The sequence below is a fragment of the Canis lupus genome, chromosome 4 (genome assembly GCF_048164855.1).
Source record: "Canis lupus baileyi chromosome 4, mCanLup2.hap1, whole genome shotgun sequence".
NCBI lineage: Eukaryota > Metazoa > Chordata > Mammalia > Carnivora > Canidae > Canis > Canis lupus.
Genome location: NC_132841.1, coordinates 5,325,431 through 5,345,338, shown reverse-complemented (window position 1 = coordinate 5,345,338; position 19,908 = coordinate 5,325,431). Strand labels below are relative to the sequence as shown.

At 40.4% G+C, this 19,908-nt stretch overlaps 1 protein-coding gene across 6 annotated transcripts in view; it reads right to left on the bottom strand.

The window, feature by feature from the left end:
- Window positions 1-234: 234 nt before the first annotated feature.
- The window catches only part of GNG4 (G protein subunit gamma 4), an 80,625-nt gene continuing 60,951 nt past the window's right edge, over window positions 235-19,908 (bottom strand). For all 6 annotated transcript variants that reach the window (XM_072822971.1, XM_072822972.1, XM_072822970.1 and 3 more), the window contains one exon: window positions 235-3,816. In XM_072822971.1, coding sequence (XP_072679072.1) covers window positions 3,688-3,816 — 129 coding nt within the window. In that variant the 3' untranslated portion in view covers window positions 235-3,687. The remainder of the gene's footprint in view (window positions 3,817-19,908) is intronic.

Here is a 19,908-nt window from a genome sequence, read left to right as displayed (position 1 = left end):
CCCAGCAGGGTTCCTAACTGTTTTCCCAAAAGACAGAGATCCCACAGCACAGCATTTGCATTGTGTATCCTGTTCCCAGGGAACCACCTGCATTCTGCTCAAAGCTGTGGATTATAAGTATTTCAAATTTCAAAATGTTGTCAAATACACTCTGAACTGCTCCACTAATGATGTTCTACCTAAAGAGGAGTAAAAAATTAAGCTAAGTGCAAAAAAAAACCCCACCTAGTAGGATTCTTGATTGCTAACCACACAAACCTTTATTGATGTACAACATACATACAGAAAAGTACATAATCAAAAGTATACAGCTTGAAGAATTTTCACAAACTGGACACACTCAGGTTACTAGCAGCCGGATCCACACACAGAACATTCTAGAAGCTCCCCTTGTCCCCCCTCTGGTTCCTATCCTCTGAAGAGTAACTAATACTCCCTACTTGCAACAGCACAGATTAGCTTTGCTGGGTTTTGCGCTTGACATAAATGGAATCACGTAGTGTGAACTTGCTGTATGTCGTGAGACTCCCACTGTGCTGAGATCATTTGTTCCCACTGCTGCACAGGATTTCACTGTGTGAATATACCAGAATCTGTTTATCCATTCAATGTGTGCATGGGAGTGCTTTCTGGCTTTGGGTTTTTCCGAATAGTGCTTCTATGAACATTCTAGTACTTTTCTTTTGGTGAACACATAGACACGTTTCTGTAGCGTACACACCCAGGGATTGAGTTTTTAGGTCATACGATATGTACATCCAGCCCAGCCTATTTCATGGAAGAATAAGAAATTTACTGGATGGAGCTTACGGGCTCAAAGAATTGACAGAACATTAGAAGGGAGACCTAGGAGGACGTAGGGAGCGGGGGGCACCAAGACAGCCCAGTGGGGCCGGGAACAGAGCAGGAATGGTCTACTCAGGACTGTCATTCCTGGACATTGTTAGCAGTGGGCACAGAACCCCGGCAGCCTGCCAGTCTCAGATGCCTCCCCTGCTGGGCCACTGCTGCCCCAGGGCCACCGCAGCTCCCATAAAACAAACCTCAGCATCTTTTCATTTCTGTGCCTATTGCTTGGGGCTCAAGGTCCAGGCAAAGGAGTCCAGACAGTTCACATGAAGTCATAGGCCCCTCCCTGGCTGGCCTGGGGCTGGGAGGGGGGTACCTGAGAGGCAGGGAAGATCTTCCCCCTTCAGCATCCACAGTGAAAGGGAGCACTATCGCAGCCCACTAAATTTCTACGTAAGGGGTGATATACCCCTGTAGGGAGGGGGCTCAGATGCTGGAAAGCCAAACTGCCAACAAGATGTGACAACTGTCCACGACAGGCATGCTCCCTTTCGTTCACTTCCCGATGAGTGGCTAGCAGGGCGAGGGCTCATGCACCTGCTTTTGTATCTCATAGCCCAAGTGCATGACCTTGCTTTTGGGAAGAGGGCAGTGAGTTCAGGGACGCTTGGGAAGGGGATAAGCCACAAAGACAGAAAAGCATCTCATGGAGGAATATAAGGTCGAACAAGAGGAAAAGGAGAAAGAGACAGACAAAGGAAAGGGACAGGAAAAGTGAAAACAAAGAAGAGAAAGTCTGAAGGAAACTGAGAAGCACACTTTCTTCCTGACCCGATTTAGCCAGCTTCCGTGCTGTCCTACTTTTTCAGCTTCTCTGATGTGCTTTTCTGAATTGTGCTTTGCTTTATCAGGTTAATGATGTTGACATGGACCACGGAATAAAGAGCTCCTGGTCATAAACTGAGATAGAGAAGGGTTTGAAGTCTTATTATCACACACAGCATACAATTCTGCTGTCGTCAGAGCACACAGCTTCCTAACCTCCCTGGTAATATCAGTGAGCTTTAATGAAACAGAGAATCGCTTTCAACAAAAGAAGCAAAGAATAAAAATGTAATAAAACCATTTGCAAAGTGGCAAGTTATTAATTGATCTGAATTATATTTGGCTCTTTGCAGGCAATTTTACATTATTCCTCCAACCGAACCATGTTTGTCTTTGAAGTCATGCACTCCTGCCAATGTTATATGATATTGGAGCATTTAGTAATTTGTTTTAAATGATAATCAGAGCTTTCATCTATGTAGCACCTCTCTGTGGCCTCCCAGATAGAAAGGCAGGAGGAGTAATTATCATTATCCCCAATTAGCAGGTTAGAACATGCCAGGCACACAGTGGCTTGCCCTGTATCGCACAGCGGGCTGCTGTGAGAGCCAGGGAGTGGCAGTTTCTACACCAACAGAAAAGCACTAACTTGGTCAAGGAGCTCTCTGCCCCCCGGTGTTTCTTCTCTTTCATCTTTTTTGTTTTCTAGATGGATTCTGCAACTTGGTCTCAGAAAAACCAAGAGCTGTCCAGTCGACCGCAGGGCATCCATGTATCTATGTATCATTGTCCGTAAGCTATTTGGGCCCAACATGCAAAGATGAGGAAAGAAGTGTGCTGCACTTATTTATATTAGAGAGAGAGACAGAACGAGCAAGTGGGGGGAGGGACAGAGGGAAGAGAAAGAGAGAGAGAGAGAGAGAGAATCAGAGAGAATCTTAAGCAGACTCCCTGCTGAGCGCAGAGCCTGACACGGGCCTTGATGCCAGGATCCTGAGATCATGATCTGAGCTGAAACCAAGAGTTGGCACTTAGCTAGACCTAGCCATCCACATGCTTCTCAGTTTTCCTCTCTTTAAAATAGACCTACTTTCCTGGCATTTATTAATTGCTGGAGGATTAAGTGAATACAGCCAATGCTCAGATAAGTGGATGACACAGAGGAAGCTGCTGCCCCTATGGTTCACTGCTCTGGGGCAGGAGCCATCCTGGTGACACCCCACAGGGCTGTGCCCAGAACAGGATCTTATTCTTTTAAAGGTTCTTTTCTTTTTATTTTTGCAATATTGAACAGGATCTTATTAATGCAGCCCATGTCAGGACTATGGAGGAGGAGCCAGAACAGGAGGAGCAAGAAGATGTGGCATATGTGGGGTGGGGTGAGACGGTGCCCTTGGCTGGCCCAGCTGGAGCCCACAAACAGATGGCTATCATGGTGTGCATTTACATTGAAGCTTGCTACAATATTCATAGAGCATCGACACTTGTAGAAGGACCACCTCCAAAGTGGTCGATGGTAATCAGACCCTCATTGGGGTCTGGGCCACATGGCTCCAGGTAGACACACATTAGGAAAGCCGTCTGACACTGTGGGTTCCTTCCTTCCTAATAGGATGATGGAAAAGCAGGAGATACAAAACATCCAGATGAAAACTTTATCCATCTATCTCAGTTGGTCAAAATGCTCTAATTTGCTACCAGAGTCTTGTGAATGGGGGGAGGGGACTATATTGTTTTTCTTTCCCGCAAATTAGTCCCTGAAATGTATGAACTTGATATTGAAAATGGGAACTGATTTACAAAACGAAACCCTTACACCCATACTTGTTTTGAGTTGGCACACTTGTTACTTGGCTACGAAAATGTCTATTTTCTTTGCTGGTAAAGAATGTAACATGAGAAGGAAAAGCAAAACTGAACTCAGCTAAGAAACCCAGTGAAGAGAGGCAGGCCCCAGCCATCCTGGTGGGGTAGGCCCGGTGCTGGCTGGAGGTCCCTAAGGCTGAGAGCATGCAGTCTCTAACCAGGGAATGGGTTGATGGAAGAGGAGCCCCGGCGGCATAACAAACACAGTCAGAGAATGGTACAAAAGAACTTCTTCTCTCGGAAGGGATTTTCTGACGCAGGTACTGGGATGATGAGAGGGTCTTCACGCACGTGAGCTTCACAGTAGGCCAGGAGATCCGCGGCTGCCTGGGACACCTGTGGGGGACATAGCACAGGTACTGGGTTAAGTGCCAGTTCACAGTAGGTGGAGCACAGAGGCATCCACATGGATGAGGCTGAGGACAGGCCATGTTGTGTGCACCACCAATGACAAGGCCACTTCTAGTCCAGAGAGAGGGGATCTGCTAATCCAGGGAGATGGGGTTCAAAGCCTGCCTTTGAGGAAAGAGGGGAGGCCTAGGGATGGTAGATGAATCCCCAGAGAGGAACAAGAGGGTCCGGCAGCCTTGTTCTACTCTCAACTGAGTTCATGAGTGGAGGCTCCAGGCCAGTAGCTTCATAATTACTCTGCTACACCATTTCTGGATGAATAAAGCAGAGCATTAGCCCTGGCCAAGCCAGCATGATTGTGTTTATTATTGTTATTAGTCATTGATTGCAATCCACTCTCATGACCAGCCCAGAGAGACCTTTCATCCTTTTCAACAGAACACATGCTAATAAGCATATTATATATATCACATACATGAGCTGCATACTCTAAGCACATGTTTTAATTCACAGTGGCCACTCCCCTGTGCAGGGAGCTGCTCCTGACCAGAGATCTCCTTCCCTGCCCTATTCTTTCCAGTCTTACCTGTGGACACATGGTAGTTGTGTACTGAACTATCCCCTGGTTCAAGCCCAGGGGTTCTAGAGGAGGAGCTGGGTGGTGGGTGGCAGAGGGCCAGGACGTGTTCTCTAATAGGAAAATAAAGGAAAATAAAGTTACCAGCTCATTTCAGCCAGGGTCTGGGTCATGTGCTCAACAGACAAATGGCCTGTGCATTAATGCGTCCTTCCAATTAGGTTGTTCTGCCTGCAAATGCTTCTTACAGGCGATAGGCAAGGGTAAGTATACAGCAGGCAAATGAGATCCTTCTGGCATATACAATGTTTAAATCTTCCCTAGAATGTTGAAAACATTCCACAAATGAATGAAAAAACTATTTTAGAGTCTCCAGTGTATACAAGCCACATACATTCCCTCTAGGTTTTTAAAACTGACCTATCTTCCAAAATTTTCTAGAAATTCTTCTTCTAATTTCCAGCCCAGACCTACCTTATGTAGCAGTGGCTGGAATCCTACAAATAATTCTGGTATAGATATATAAGGAATTTCCCCCTCAAATATAGCTGGAGGTTGAGCAGATGAGTCAACCTCAAACTTGACAAAGTCTGTGTGTTGGGGATGTGGAAGGGAGAAAGGGGTACCAATGAGCACCAGCCTTCCAGTTCCATTTCTGCCCCTAAGCTGGCTGTGTAACCTTCGGCAAGTAGCTCAACCTCTCTGAGCTTCCCTTTTCTCACTTGTAAAATTCAGAAGTGTTTGATATTTCTAAGATTCCTTTTATCCCAATCACTCAATCATTCTACCTCTAAGAGCACCATGGCCAATATTTTAGAACCTCCATAAAGGTATGCTGGTGACCCTGTCACCAGCTTTCTGGGCCGAGAAACATGATTTTCTGGTATGCTAAGAGTGGATCATCTCTCTCTCTCTCTCTCTTTCTTTTAAAGATTTTATTTATTTGAGAGAAAGAGAGCATGGGGCTGAGGAGCTGAGGGAGAGGGACAAGCAGATTCTGTGCTGTGTTCAGAGCTGGATGTGGGGCTCAGTCCCAGGACCCTGAGATCATGGCGTGAGCCAAAATCAAGAGTCAGACACTTAATTGACTAAGCCACCCATGCGCCCTTGGATCACCTATTGTAGCAGGTCCTTATTAAACAAGTTCAAGAGAAAAACAGAAAAACAATAGCTAATGTTTGCCAAATGCTTATTATGGTGTCAGGTACCATGTTAAATGCATCATCATATGCATTATGTCATTTAGTGCCTTTAAGTAATATTCTTTTTTTAAAGATTTTATTTATTCATAAGAGATGCAGAGAGAGGCAGAGACATAGGCAGAGGGAGAAGTAGGCTCCCTGCGAGAAGCCTGATGCAGGATTCAATCCTGGGACCCCAGGATCATGCCCTGAATCAAAGGCAGACACTCAACAACTGAGCCACTTAGGTGTCTCTTAAGTAATATTCTTAAAGCCACTTCACAGATGAGGAAACTGAGGTACAAATGTTAAGAAACTTGCCCAAGGTCACACAGCCAGTAAGAGAGAAAGCCAGAATTTGAAGCTCTGCTGTTCGGCCGCAGAATCTATATGCTGCAGTAGCCACCTGATTAAACTGATAATGAAAATATACCTGTCAGGTGTACTGGAATGTTCCGCAGGGCCAGCACACTCTCCTTATAGACCAGCTATCTGAGAACCCATTTGACCAATCAAGTGATTTATTTGCTTTGCTTCAGCATCTTCTCTACAAAACCTTAGCCCTAGTTTCTGTCGGTTGAATGCTCCTACTCATTTTCATTTGGTGCGCCCAATTTGAAAGGATATATGCTCAAATAAACTCTTGAAAAACTTGAAGAATGTGCTGGGGCACCTGGATGGCCAAGTTGGTTAAGCGTCTATCTTTGGCTCAGGTCATGATCCCAGGATCCTGGGATCTCTGCTCAGAGGGGAGCCTGCTTCTCCCACTTCCTCTGCCCCTCCTCCCTGCTTGTGTTCTCTCTCTTAAACAAATAAAATCTTTTAAAAAAGGAAAAACTTTAATGTACCTCTGTTTGCCTATTAATATGACCCAGCTGGCCCAAAGTTAATTTGCTAAATTGTAATTACAGCTTCCTTCCCCTGGATCATACTTGTTCAGATGCTTATTAACATCCTTTGGGGGTGGATTTAAGTAGTTTAATTTCCTGAGAGCGACCGCAAGGGGGCGCCCCACTAGGGGCTGCTGCACCGGGACCGGTACATCAGACGAGGGCATTGGAAGAAGGGACCCCCCAAAAAGCTCTGGAGGTACCAACTTCCCATCATAAAATAGTCACAATTGGACGCCTGCATGGCTCAGGGGTTAAGCGTCTGCCTTTGCCTCAGGGCAAGATCCTGGAGACCTCGGGCTCCCTGCATGGAGCCTGCTTCTTCCCTCTGCCTGTGTCTCTGCCTCTGTCTCTCTGTCTCTTTCTTTCTCTCTCTCTGTCTCTTATGAATAAATAAATAAAATCTTAAAAAGAAAACACCCAAAAGCTCTTAAAAAATAGTCACAGGGAGGAAAAGTATAGGATAGGGAATATAGTCAAATAATATCTTAATAACATTGTTTAGTGACAGATGGTAAAACACTTCTGTGGTATTTTGTAACGTTCAGAATTGTCAAATCACTGTTTCAGACCTGAAACTAACCTAACATTGTATGTCAGCTATAGTTCAATAAAAAAAAACAAAAGGAGGCTTTGTAGGACAGCTGGATGAAGGAGAGATGGGGCTGGGCTGTTCCTGCCTGGGATCAGTGTATCTGCGGCCCACATAGCTCCGTGTCTACAGCACCCTAACTGCTAAGCTGTTCAGGTCTGGCTGTGCTCATTTTAAGCAGATCTAATCTAGGAAATTTCTATCACCTCTAAAGGTGATACTGCACTTGGTTCCACAATTCTTCTTTCATGAAAACAGTCTGTTCTTCAATTGTCTCCTTTTGCTGCTTGTTTTAGGATCATAGATGTGCTTGCTGAGTTCACTCTTCCCATGGCGGAATCCTGCCTGGGCAACAGGAACACATACCTAATGGGACCTGTATTGGCGCCAAGGAATAAGCGCCTGACTTAAGACCAAATGGGCAGATCTGAGTTGGCTCTGTGCAATATTAATATCCTAGATGCCCTCGTTTTGTTGAAACAACACTCTAAGACAATGTAAGTCATCCTAAGACAGTATAAGTCATCTTACAATCAAGGGAGGCTTCCAGCTCAGCCATCAGGCCCCCTTATTTCACAAAGTGTGTGATGTTCCTTTATTCTTGCATAAACAAAGTATTTGATTAACGCCTGAAGTTTATTATTATGTGATCTGTAAAGATAAATATATGTGAGGAACATCTTACTGAGTTTTACACATGAAAGATGACATCCTGACACACAGCTTAAGATCCAAGCATTAATTAACCCAAACCTGCTTGTTAGGTTGCATGGGAGGGTTTCCTTAATCAGTCCTAGATTGATTTTTACAGTTGAAAGTTTCCTTCAATGCATACAAAATATGGGCTGCAGACATTGCCAAATTGCATGAAACATCTGCCATCTTTGAAACAGAAAACATATTTGCTTTCAAAGAGGAAATTTTATTTGGGTTGGAAATTTAAAACTCCCTGTTTACACTTTCTCGTCAAGCCTAAAGTCTGCTTTACCTAAAGGCCTCTGTTATGGAATGCTCAGAGCATCTCTGCCTCTTCTCCTTAGTATTGAACTGTTACAAGACAACAGATGTTGAAAAGAATTGGCAGCCTGGGAACAACTGTGGAATTTTACCATTGCATTTCAGAGTAAAAGAGGTGATTAAAACAGCCCAAGTTAGCACATAATCCTGTTAGTTGCGCTATAATTACAAGCTTCAATGATGGGAGAAAATGTTGCAATTACTATAGTCAAACTCTTGGACGAGACAGATGACATAATTACTATTCTGGCTGTGACACCCACTGCATTTATCCTTTGCATCTAAAGTAGAGCAACTTACACCTATTTCTCAGCAATCCTGGTCTATTTAATAATACTACTTGGAATCAATTTCAAGCATCTTTGATAGTTCCGCCTGTACCTCCTTCCACCTATGAAAACAAAGCAGGATCACTGTCAAGAGCATAGCCAGGTCGCAGCCCCCATGGTACAATGACCGTATCTTTTACAAGGTCAAACTCATTGCACACTCCCAAAGAGGAAGTCATAAGCTGGTTTTCCCTACTGAAACCCTCAGTACATGACAGGAATTATACCTCAACTCTAAAGTCTGGGCAAACATTGCAGGGTGAATCCTTGTGAATTTTTTCTTTCTTCTAATGTAGGGAAGCATTGGAGATCAACACATCAGTTCCTAAGCACACACTCAAGATACTTCCATATTATGGTGTCCTCTCTACCCCAATCCAAACAGGAAAGCCTCAATCTCAATGTATTTGGAGGTGGGGCCTTTGGGAAGAAATTAAGACAAAAGGGTTGAATGCTTATGAATGAGATCAGTGCTCTTGTAAGAAGAGACATGAGAGATATGTCTCTTCACCTGCGATGTAAGGTAAGAGATCTCTCTCCACCTGCCCTATGAGGTGACAGCAAGGAGGTGATCATCTGTAAACCAGGATGAGAGTTCCCACCAGAACCTGACCACTCAGCAACCCTGATCTCAGACTTCCCAGCTTGCAGAGCTGTGAGAAATGAATTTCTGTTATTTCAGCCACCAGGTCTATGGCACTCTGTTATAGCAGCATAAGCTGGCTAAGACATTTGGCTTCTAGTGGATCCCAGCAACTACTTTGTATTGCTCCAGATCAATAGAAACAATTTTCAATTGTTGGGTCCTGGGCCACAGATAGAGCAGCTAGGTGGGAGTGGGTAAGGTTATCGGGAGGATACCAGAGGGGGTGAAAGATATGTGTGAATACAGGAATAATATAACATAGTCCCTCTCTGAATTCTAAAACCAAATGTTCATAATGGTCAATTAGTTACCAGCACAAAGGATTTTTTTTTCCACATGAAAAGTTGATTGCACATTAAGAGGTAAATCCAAGATGCTTGAAAGAGTTTTAATATCTCCAAGGTAACCTAAGTAAGAGCTGATATTACCTGGCTTTCACCACCAGAATAGTGAAGCCCTCACAGAGCTTAATTAGAATGGCTGACCTATATCTACCCTGGACCTCAACTTAACCAAATCCTTTCAACAGGTTGGTACATATCCTATATGACTCTAACCACCTCTCAGTGTTGACATATCCCAATTTTCCACCAAGGAACCCCTAATCCAACCATTCTGCAAGCTCATTGAAAGAGTAATTTACTTGGTGAGAGAAACCAGTGAGTCACTCAAGAGGTTTCTGGGACTTAGGTAAAGGTGAAAGATGGATGTAACAAGGAGGTTCTAGGTCCAGGGATTCTAGAAAGCCAGCTGCATCTCTTAGGATGTACTGGATTGTGAGTCAAGAAACAATGTCTCTGACTGAGCTGTAGTCAGCACTAATAAGCTGTGTCATTCTGGGCAAGACAAACACTTGGGTGCTCAGTTTTCACTCCTGTCAACGGGAATAGCAATACCTGCTGGTTTGTGACTCAGTGACATAACGAATACTATTATACATACAGCATGTTATTATTTCATTATCCATCTGGGTACTTTCTGGGAGGTCACTGAGAAACAGACATGAGGAAGTTTCTCAGAAATTATGAGGGCAATTGGATGTCCACAGTGCCCCTAACCCAATTCCTCATGAATTGGAAGTGTTCCTTGCTTTTTCCAAATGTATATTTTGTCTTCTTGTTCTCCTCTTTGATTTAATTCAAAGATTTTTCTCCTTTGATCTGATAACTGTTCTAGAATTGTTCATTCATAGCCCCCCCCCCCTTTGAATTTATTTCTAAATCTGATTGTAGAAAGTTACCATCTAAATCGGTCTGGGTGAGAGCTATGAATGTTTCTGGTAGAGGATGAGAAAATGAGGAGAAGATTTAAAGCTAACTTGCTAAACTAGCAGAAGGTAGAGCAATAAAGGGGAGGGACCCAGAGTTCAGACTAGACAGGTCAGAAAGGCAAAATCTTTATGCACTGTCTTGAATTTGGGCTGGGTCACAGAACATCATTTGTATTTATTTTCTTTTAGAAATGTCATTCTTTCAACCTTCACATCATTTATCATCTTAATTACATCCCTTCCCTGGACTTCTCTGGATGCTTTTAATCGGCTGTCAGTGATCTATCAGAACACGATGGACTCCTGGATTTTGTTCTTTTTCAATTTTCCATAGGAAACACCATGATATTTGAGCCTCTTGTCTTCTGTTTTAACAACGACTGACTCTTGCTTTAGAATTTTCTTGTTTGGCTTTGGAACACTCAACAGAGTGTGTTTTTTCTTGTGGATAAATGAAACCATAAAGAACACATCTTGTTCTTGTAAAAGAACTCACAAACTGGCAGCACTGTTATGACTCTTAGAGGTGCTAGAAAAAAAATTAGAGTAAAACATATGAAAGACCTATCTGTTAGAAGAATTATGAGGAAGAATCTCTGGTTCAAATATAAATGTGAAGCAGGAGCCAAAAGGCTGATGCCAAAGGGACTGTCCCGGCAAACTCCTGGACACTTACTTTTTAGTTCTACTCTGCAGCTCTGGATTATCCATGCTGATGAGCAAAACCAGTAGAAAAAATAATCCTTACCTCAATTACACTTAAATTTGAAATGTAATTTATGATTTTTATGTAGTGTGCTTACATGAAAGTATGGTCATATTTTGCAATTGGCTCCTGGTCCCTAAGGGTCATACTTTGCAATTGGCTCCTGGTCCCCTGGTCCAGAAGGAAGATATAAATTATATACAAAATGAACAGTGTACATGGAGATAATGTGGGGTGAGGTCCTATGTGGAAAGAATAGAAAAGGTGTGTTTTTCTATTTATTGTACTATGTGGTCACCTTCTAAGGCACCCTCTTCCTCTTTCACATATTGTCACACTATACAAATAATAAATTCAAAGGAGGAGGGGGTAACTGGGTCTTCAGGGGTATGGTGGCATCTCTGTGCAAGAGGTGATTTCTATAAAGAATTTTAATTTTGAAACAGCTTTATTGTCTTTACAATAACAATTCTTATTTGTAAAATAACCAAAAAAAGTTCAGAGCTGGAAGCAAACACCAACTGCCACTTGGAGTGGTTCACTTTGGTGAACATCCTTTCAGATATCTTACTATCTATCTTTCTACGTATAGTTTCATATACTGTTCTGTAACATGCTTTTTTTCACTCAGGACACACAGTTGTACATCATTGTTTATAATGATAATATAGTGTAACATTGTCTCTACCTAATTTACTTAACCAATCTCTATGGATGGGTAATCAAAAATTACAATTCGTTGATATTCTAATAGTGCTCTGCTTCTTACTTCCCTTCATTATTTGTGAGATTGTCTCTGGGTAAATTCCTAGAAGTGAGAATACTGGTGTCAAGAATATGAACAATAAACATTTTGAAAAATATTCTAAACTATCATTCTGAAAGACTGTTTCAGTGTCCATTCCAACCATCAAAAACCTCTGGCCATGGATGATACTGGATTTCATGAAAGATTAAAAACATCAACAGTCTTACAGTAGCCAAGATATGGAAGCAACCTGAGTGTCCCTATAATACATATATATATATATATATATATATATATATATATATATATATATTACTCAGCCAAATAAAAGGATGAGATCATGTCATTTGAGACATGTCACTGGATGGACCTAGAAGTTATCATGCTAAATGAAATAAGTCAGACTGAAAAAGACAAACACCACATGATTTCATTCATATGTGGAATCTAAATAAACAAAAAGCAGCAGAATCAAAAAGAACAAACTGATGACTACAAGAGAGGACTAGGCAAAATAGGTGAAGGGACATGGGAGATACAGGCTTCTAGTTGTGGAATGAGTAAGTCAAGGGAATAAAGGCACAGCATAGGGAACATAGTTAATGGTATTGTAATAGTGTTATACGGTGACAGATGGGAGCTACACTTGTGGCAAGCATAACATTACATATAGAGAAGTTGAATCACTGTGTTGTACAGCTGAAACTAATGTCACATTGTATATCGACTATACCAAAACAAACACAAAAACTGAATGGGTCTTGTTTTTTTAAAGCAGACCTCAATGTTGTTTTGAGCACAACTCTTGTATTATTAATGGAGGTAAATGTCTCTTCAAAAAAAAATGTCTCTTCATATATTTGACCATTTATATTTTTCCATTTTAAACTGCCTATTCATTTGCACAATTAAAAAAGGAGGATCTTTTATTTTCTTATTGACTTTTCAGAGAAATTTCAGAAAGGTTTAGAGATTTAACCTTTGTTACACAAATGCCAATGTTTTTCTTATTTTGTTGATTGGAAATGTTTACCATATCAAATTTTTTAAAATGCAGTCAAAACTTTTACTTTATGAATAGTGGGTTTTGTGGTATATTTGGCCTTTCCAAATATTTATGAAAATATTTTCTCCTCATTTGAGAAATAAGTGATACCATAAAGCAAAACAGTGTTAGAATAATTGGGATCCCAGAAAAAGAGGAGAGGGGCAGAAGGTATATTGGAGCACATTATAGCAGAGAACTTCCCTAATCTGGGGGAGGAAACAGGCATCCAAGTCTAGGAGGCACAGAGAACTCCCCCTTCAAAATCAGTAAAAATAGGCCAACACCCCAACATGTAATAGTGAAACTTGCAAGTCTCAGAGACAAAGAGAAAATACTGAAAGCAGCTTGGGACAAGAGGCTCATAACCTACAAGGATAAAAACATTAGACTGGCAGCAGGCCTGTCCACAGAGACCTGGCAGGCCAGAAAGGATTGCCATGATATATTCAAGAGGCTAAATGAGAAAAATATGCAGCCAAGACTACTTTATCCAGCTAGGATGACATTCAAAATAGAAGAGAGATAAAAAGCTTCCAGGACAAACAGAAACTAAAAGAATTTATGATCATTAAATCATCCCTGAAAGAAATATTAAAAGGGATCCTTTACATGAAGAGAGAGCCAAAAAGTAACATAGACCAGAAAGGAACAGAAACAAAACACAGAAACAGTGACTTTACCCTTATAATGACACTAAATTAGTATCTTTCAATAGTTACTCTAAATGTAAATGGGCTAAATGCCCCAATCAAAAGAGACAGGTATCAGACTGGATAAAAAAAAGCAAGACCCATTGATATGCTATCTGCAAGAGACTTATTTTAGAACCAAAGACACCTCCAGATTGAAAGTAAAGGGGTGGAAAACCATATATCATGCTAATGGACATCAAAGGAAAGCGGGGGTGACAATCCTTATATTAGTCAAATTAGATTTTAAACCTAAGACTGTAATAAGAGATGAGGAAGGAGACTATATCATAATTACAGTGTCTATCCAACAAGATCTAACATGTTCCTGACATGGGAGCAGACAATTATAGAAACCAATTAATAATAAAATTAAAGGAACACACTGATAATACTACAATAATCGTAGGGGACTTTAACACCCCACTCACTGCAATGGTCTGCTCATCTAAGCAGAGGAACAACGAGGAACCAAGGGCTTTGAATGACATACTGGACCAGATGGACTTCACAGATATATTCAGAGCATTTAATCTTAAAGCAACAGAATACACATTCTTCTCATGTGTACATGGAATACTCTCCAGAATAGGTCACATACTGGGTCACAGATCAGGTCTCAACTAGTACCAAAAGACTGGGATCATTCCCTGAATATTTTCAGACCACAGTGCTGTGAAACTTAAACTCAATCACAAGAGGAAATTTAGAAAGAACTCAAATACATGGAGGCTAAAGAGCATCCTACTAAAGAATGAATGGGTCATCCAGGAAATTAAAGAAGAATTTTAAAAATTCATGGAAACAAACAAAAATGAAAGTACAACTGTTCATAACCTTTGGGATGTAGCAACAGTGGTCCTAAGAGGGAGGCATATAGCAATTCAAGCCTTTCTCAAGAAACAAGAAAGATTTCAAATATACAACCTAACCTTACACCTAAAGGAACTGGAGAAACAACAGGAAATAAAGCCAAAACCCAGCAGGAAAAAAGAATCCATAACGATTAGAGCAGAAATCAATGGAATAGAAACCAAAAGAACAGTAGAACAGATCAATGAAACTAGGAGCTGGTTCCTTGAAAGAATTAATAAGATCGATAAACCCCTGCCCAGATTTATCAAAAAGAAAAGAGAAAGGACCCAAATAAATAAAATCATGAATGAAATAGGAGAAATCACAACCAATACAAAGAAATACAAACAATTATAAGAACATATTATGAGCAACTATATGCCAACAAATTAGGCAATCTGGAAGAATGGATGCATTTCTAGAAATGTATAAACTCCAAAACCAAAAGAGGAAGAAATAGAAAACCTAAACAGATCCATAACCAGCATGGAAATTGAAGTAGTAATCAAAACTCTCCCAATAAACAAGAGTGTAGGGCCAGATTGCTTTCCAGGGAAAGTCTACCAAACACTTAAAGAAGAATTAATACCTGTTCTGAAGCTTTTTTTAAAAATAGAAGTGGAAGGAAAACTTCCAAACCCTTTCAATGAGGCCAGCATTAGTTTTATCCCAAAACCAGACAAAGACCCTACCAAGAAGGAGAATTATAGACAGATATCCCTGATGAGCATGGATGAAAAGATTCTCACCAAAATACCAGCCAATAGGATCCAACAGTACATTAAAAGGATAATTCACCATGATCAAGTGGGATTTATTTCTGGGTTGCAAGTGTGGTTCAACATCTGCAAATCAATCAATGTGATACACCACATTAATAAAAGAAAGGACAAGAACCATAAGATCCTCTCAATAGATGCAGAAAAATCATTTGACAAAGTCCCCTTTATTGATTAAAACTCTTCACAGTGTAGAGATTGAGGGAACATACCTCAATATCACAAAAGCCATATGCAAAAAGCCCAGAGTGAATATCATTCTCAATGGGGAAAAACTGAGAGCTTTTCCCCTAAGGTCAGGAACACGGCAGGGATGTCCACTTTCATCACTGTTGTTCAACACAGTACTAGAAGTCCCAGTCTTAGCAAGCAGATAACAAAAAGAAACAAAAGGCAAAGAAGAAGCCAAATTCTCACTCTTTGCAGGTTGCAGGACACTCTATACACAAAATCCCAAAGACCCTACTCCCAAATTGCTAGAATTTATACAGGAATTCAGCAAAGTGGCAGAATATAAAATCCATGCACAGAAATCAGTTGCATTTCTATCTACTGAGACAGAAAAAATAGAAGTTAAGGAGTCAATCCCATTTACAATTGCACCCCAAATCATAAGATATCTAGGAATAAACCTAACCAAAGACACAAAGGACCTATACTCAGAAAATTATAGAATACTCATGAAAGGGGATCCCTGGGTGGCTCAGTGGTTTAGCACCTGCCTTGGGCTCAGGGCGTGATCCCAGAGTCCCAGGATCTAGTCCCACATCGGTTTCCCTGCATGGAGCATGCTTCTCCCTCTGCCTGTGTCTCTGCCTCTCTTTCTCTCTCTCTGTGTCTCTCATGAATAAATAAAATCTTAAAAATAAATCAAGAGTTAAAGCTTTAAAAAAAAAGAATACTCATGAAAGAAATTGAGGAAGACACAAAGAAATGGAAAAATGTTCTATGCTCGTGGATTTGTTAACATGTCTATGCTACCTATAGCAATCTATACATTTAAGGCAATCCCTATCAAAATACCATCAACTTTTTTCACAGCTGGAACAAATAATCCTAAAATTGACATGGAATCAGAAAAGACCCCGAATAGCCAAAGAAATGTTGAAAAAAAAAAAAAAAAAAAAACCAAAGCTGGTGGCATCACAATTCTAGACTTCAAGCTGTATTACAAAGTTGTCATCATCAAGACAGTCTGGCACTGGCACAACAACAGACACATAGATCAATGGAACAGAATAGCGAACTCAGAAATGGACCCTCAACTCTATGGTCAACTAATCTTTGACAAAACAGGAAAGACTATCCAATAGAAAAAAGACAGTCTCTTCAATAAATAGTGTTCAGAAAATTGGACAGCCACATACAGAAGAATGAAACTGGACAAATTTCCTCACACCATATACAAAAATAGACTCAAAATGGATGAAAGACCTAAAAATGAGACAGGAATCTATCAAAATCCTAGAGGAGAACACAGGCAGCAACCTCTGTGACCTCAGCTGCCGCAACTTCCTGCCAGATACGTCCCCAAAGGCAAGGGAAACAAAGGCAAAAATGAATAATTGGGGCTTCATCAAGATAAAAAGCTTCTGCACAGCAAAGGAAACAGTCAACAAAACCAAAAGACAACCAGAAAAATGGGAGAAGATATTTGCAAATGACATATCAGATAAAGGGCTAGTACTCAAAATCTATACAAAACTTATCAAACTCAACACCCAAGAACAAAAAATCCAATCAGGAAATGGGAAGAAGACATGGAACAGACATTTCTCCAAAGAAGACATATAAATGGCCAATAGACACATGAAAAAATGCTCCACATCATTTGGCATCAGGGAAATACAAAAATAAAACCACAATGAGATACCAACTCACACTGCTTAGAATGGCTAAAATTAACAAATCAGGAAATGATAGATGTTGGTGAGGATGTGGAGAAAGAGGAACCCTCTTACGCTGTTGCTAAGAATGCAAGCTGGTGCAGCCACTCGAAAACAGTATGGAGGTTCCTCAAAAAGTTGAAAACAGAGTTACCCTACATCTCAGCAATTGCACTACTAGGTATTTACTCCAAAGATACAAATGTAGTGATCCAAAGGGGTACCTTGCACCTCAACATTTATAGCAGCAATGCCCACAATGGCCTAACTATGGAAGGAGCCCAGCTGTCCATTGACAGATTGAATGGATAAATAAGATGTGTGTGTGTATATATATATATCTCACACACACACACACACACACACACACACACAGTGGACTATTACTCAGTCATCCAAAAAAAAATTAAATCTTGCCATTTGCAATAACGTGGATGAAACTAGAGGGTATTATGCTAAGCGAAGTAAGTCAATCTGAGAAAGACAATTATGTGGAATTAAGGAGTCAATCCTTATGTGGAATTGTGGAATTCTCACTCATATGTGGAATTTAAGAAACAAAACAGAGGATCATAGGGGAAGGAAGGGAAAAATAAAACAAGATGAAATCAGAGAGGGAGACAAAACCATAAGAGACTCTTAATTATAGGAAACAAACTGAGGGTTACTTGGGGGGAGTTAGGTGGGGAATGGGGTAACTGGGTGATGGACATTAAGGAGGGCATGTGATGTAATGAGCACTGGGTGTTCTATGCAACTGACAAATCACTGACCTCTACCACTGAAACTAAGAATACCTATGTTAACCAATTGAATTTTTATTAAAAAAAAAAACACATTTGCTAGTACTTTCATAGGTTTATTTGTTATATTTAAATCTTTGATCAAAGTTAGGGACTGAATTGTGTCCTCCCTCCCACCCCCAACTCATATGTTCAAGCCATAAACCCTAATGTGACTATTTGGAGATAGAGCCTTCGGGTAGGTAATTAAGGTTAAATGAGGTCAAAGGGGGTGATGGGGTTCCCAGTTGGATGGAATTGGGTATGTTTAATTGGGTCTGTTTAAAGAACAGACACCAGAAAGCTTTCTTTTCCCCTGAGCACAGAAGGAAGGCCATGTGAAGACACAGTGAGAAGGCAGCTGTCTGCAAGCCAAGGAGAGAGGCCTCACCAGACATCAACCCTACTGGCACCTTGATCTAGGACTTCCAGCTTCCAGAACTATGAAAAAATAAATTTCTGCTGTCTAAGCCTCCCAGTCTGTGGTTTGCTGTTATGGCACCCCAAACATATACCTACAATTCACCTGAAGTTCATCTGTATAAAATTAGTGATGTATGCAGCTTTATTTATTTTCCAAAGTGCTAGCAATTCCCAGCAACATTTGTTAATAATATATTCTCCACTGATTTGAGATACCATTTGGATCATATTCCAAATTCCCAGTACATTTGGATCTATTTAGGATCTTCTTATTCTGTTCTATTGATTTCACTAATCATAAATCTTTAAATACTCTGATTTTATAATAAATTTTCATACCTGGCAGGAAAATTCTACCTATCTTCTTCCTTGAACATAGATACTTAAAAAAAAATTCCTGGATACTCTCACATATTTATTCATCAATTTCAACTTTAAAATAGTTTTAAGTTTGCTCTCTCCAAAAACAGAAATAGAATTTTGATTAGACTTGTATTGAATTAATTTACCAAGAATAGACATTTTTACCAATATTGACTCTGCCTATTCAAGAAGGTATCACTTTCCATTATCCAATTGTTTTAACCTTCCTTCTTTTAAGTCGTTTATGCCCTTTTATGTTTGAGTGTTTGTTAAAAATGTCTTATACATTTACATATGGCATTCTCAAAATCAATTTCATTGTTTAAGAGATAGTTAAAAAGGATACTGAGGGTGACATTTATTTATATTACTGCCACCATTTTATTGAACTACAGTCAAAGAATGTGGTATGAATCATCTACTTTTTGGAATGTATTTTTTTTAAAAGATTTTATTTATTTATTCATGAGAGACACAGAAAGAGAAAGAGGCAGAGACATAGGTAGAGGGAGAAGCAGGCAAAGAGCACAACGTGGGACTCAATCCCGGAACCCCAGGATCATGACCTGAGCCAAAGGTAGAAACTCAACCACTGAGCCCCCCAGGTGCCCCTAGGATGTATTTTTTTTTTTTCCTAGGATGTATTAAAGCGTTCCATGATTGGTACTTATAGAACAGTGTTTTTAATATTTTCTGGAAAAAGATATATGTCCTATAATCTATCAATCAGATCAACCTAATTAATTTTATTATTAATATATATGCTTACCTCTCTTTTGTCTGGTTGATCTACCAAAAAGTAGGAAAGACATGTTATCCTCTTAAACAATTTGTCCATCTTGGGATCCCTGGGTGGCGCAGAGGTTTAGCGCCTGCCTTTGGCCCAGGGCGCGATCCTGGAGACCCGGGATCGAATCCCACGTCGGGCTCCTGGTGCATGGAGTCTGCTTCTCCCTCTGCCTATGTCTCTGCCTCTCTCTCTCTCTCTCTCTCTCTGTGACTATCATAAATAAATAAAAACTAAAAAAAAAAAAACCCAACAATTTGTCCATCTTGACATTTTGTCAAACTTTGCTTTGTATATTTTTGATATAATTGGATCGTATGGTAAGACCATATTTAGCTTTATAATAATCTGCCTCCCAAAGTGCCTGTACTACTTTTGTATTCCCACCAGCAATAAATGAGAGTTCCCACTATCCCTCCAATCCTTGTCAGCATTTTAGATTTTAATCATTCTAATATTTGTGCAGTGATATTTCATTACTATTTTAATTTGTAATTTTCTAGTGGCAT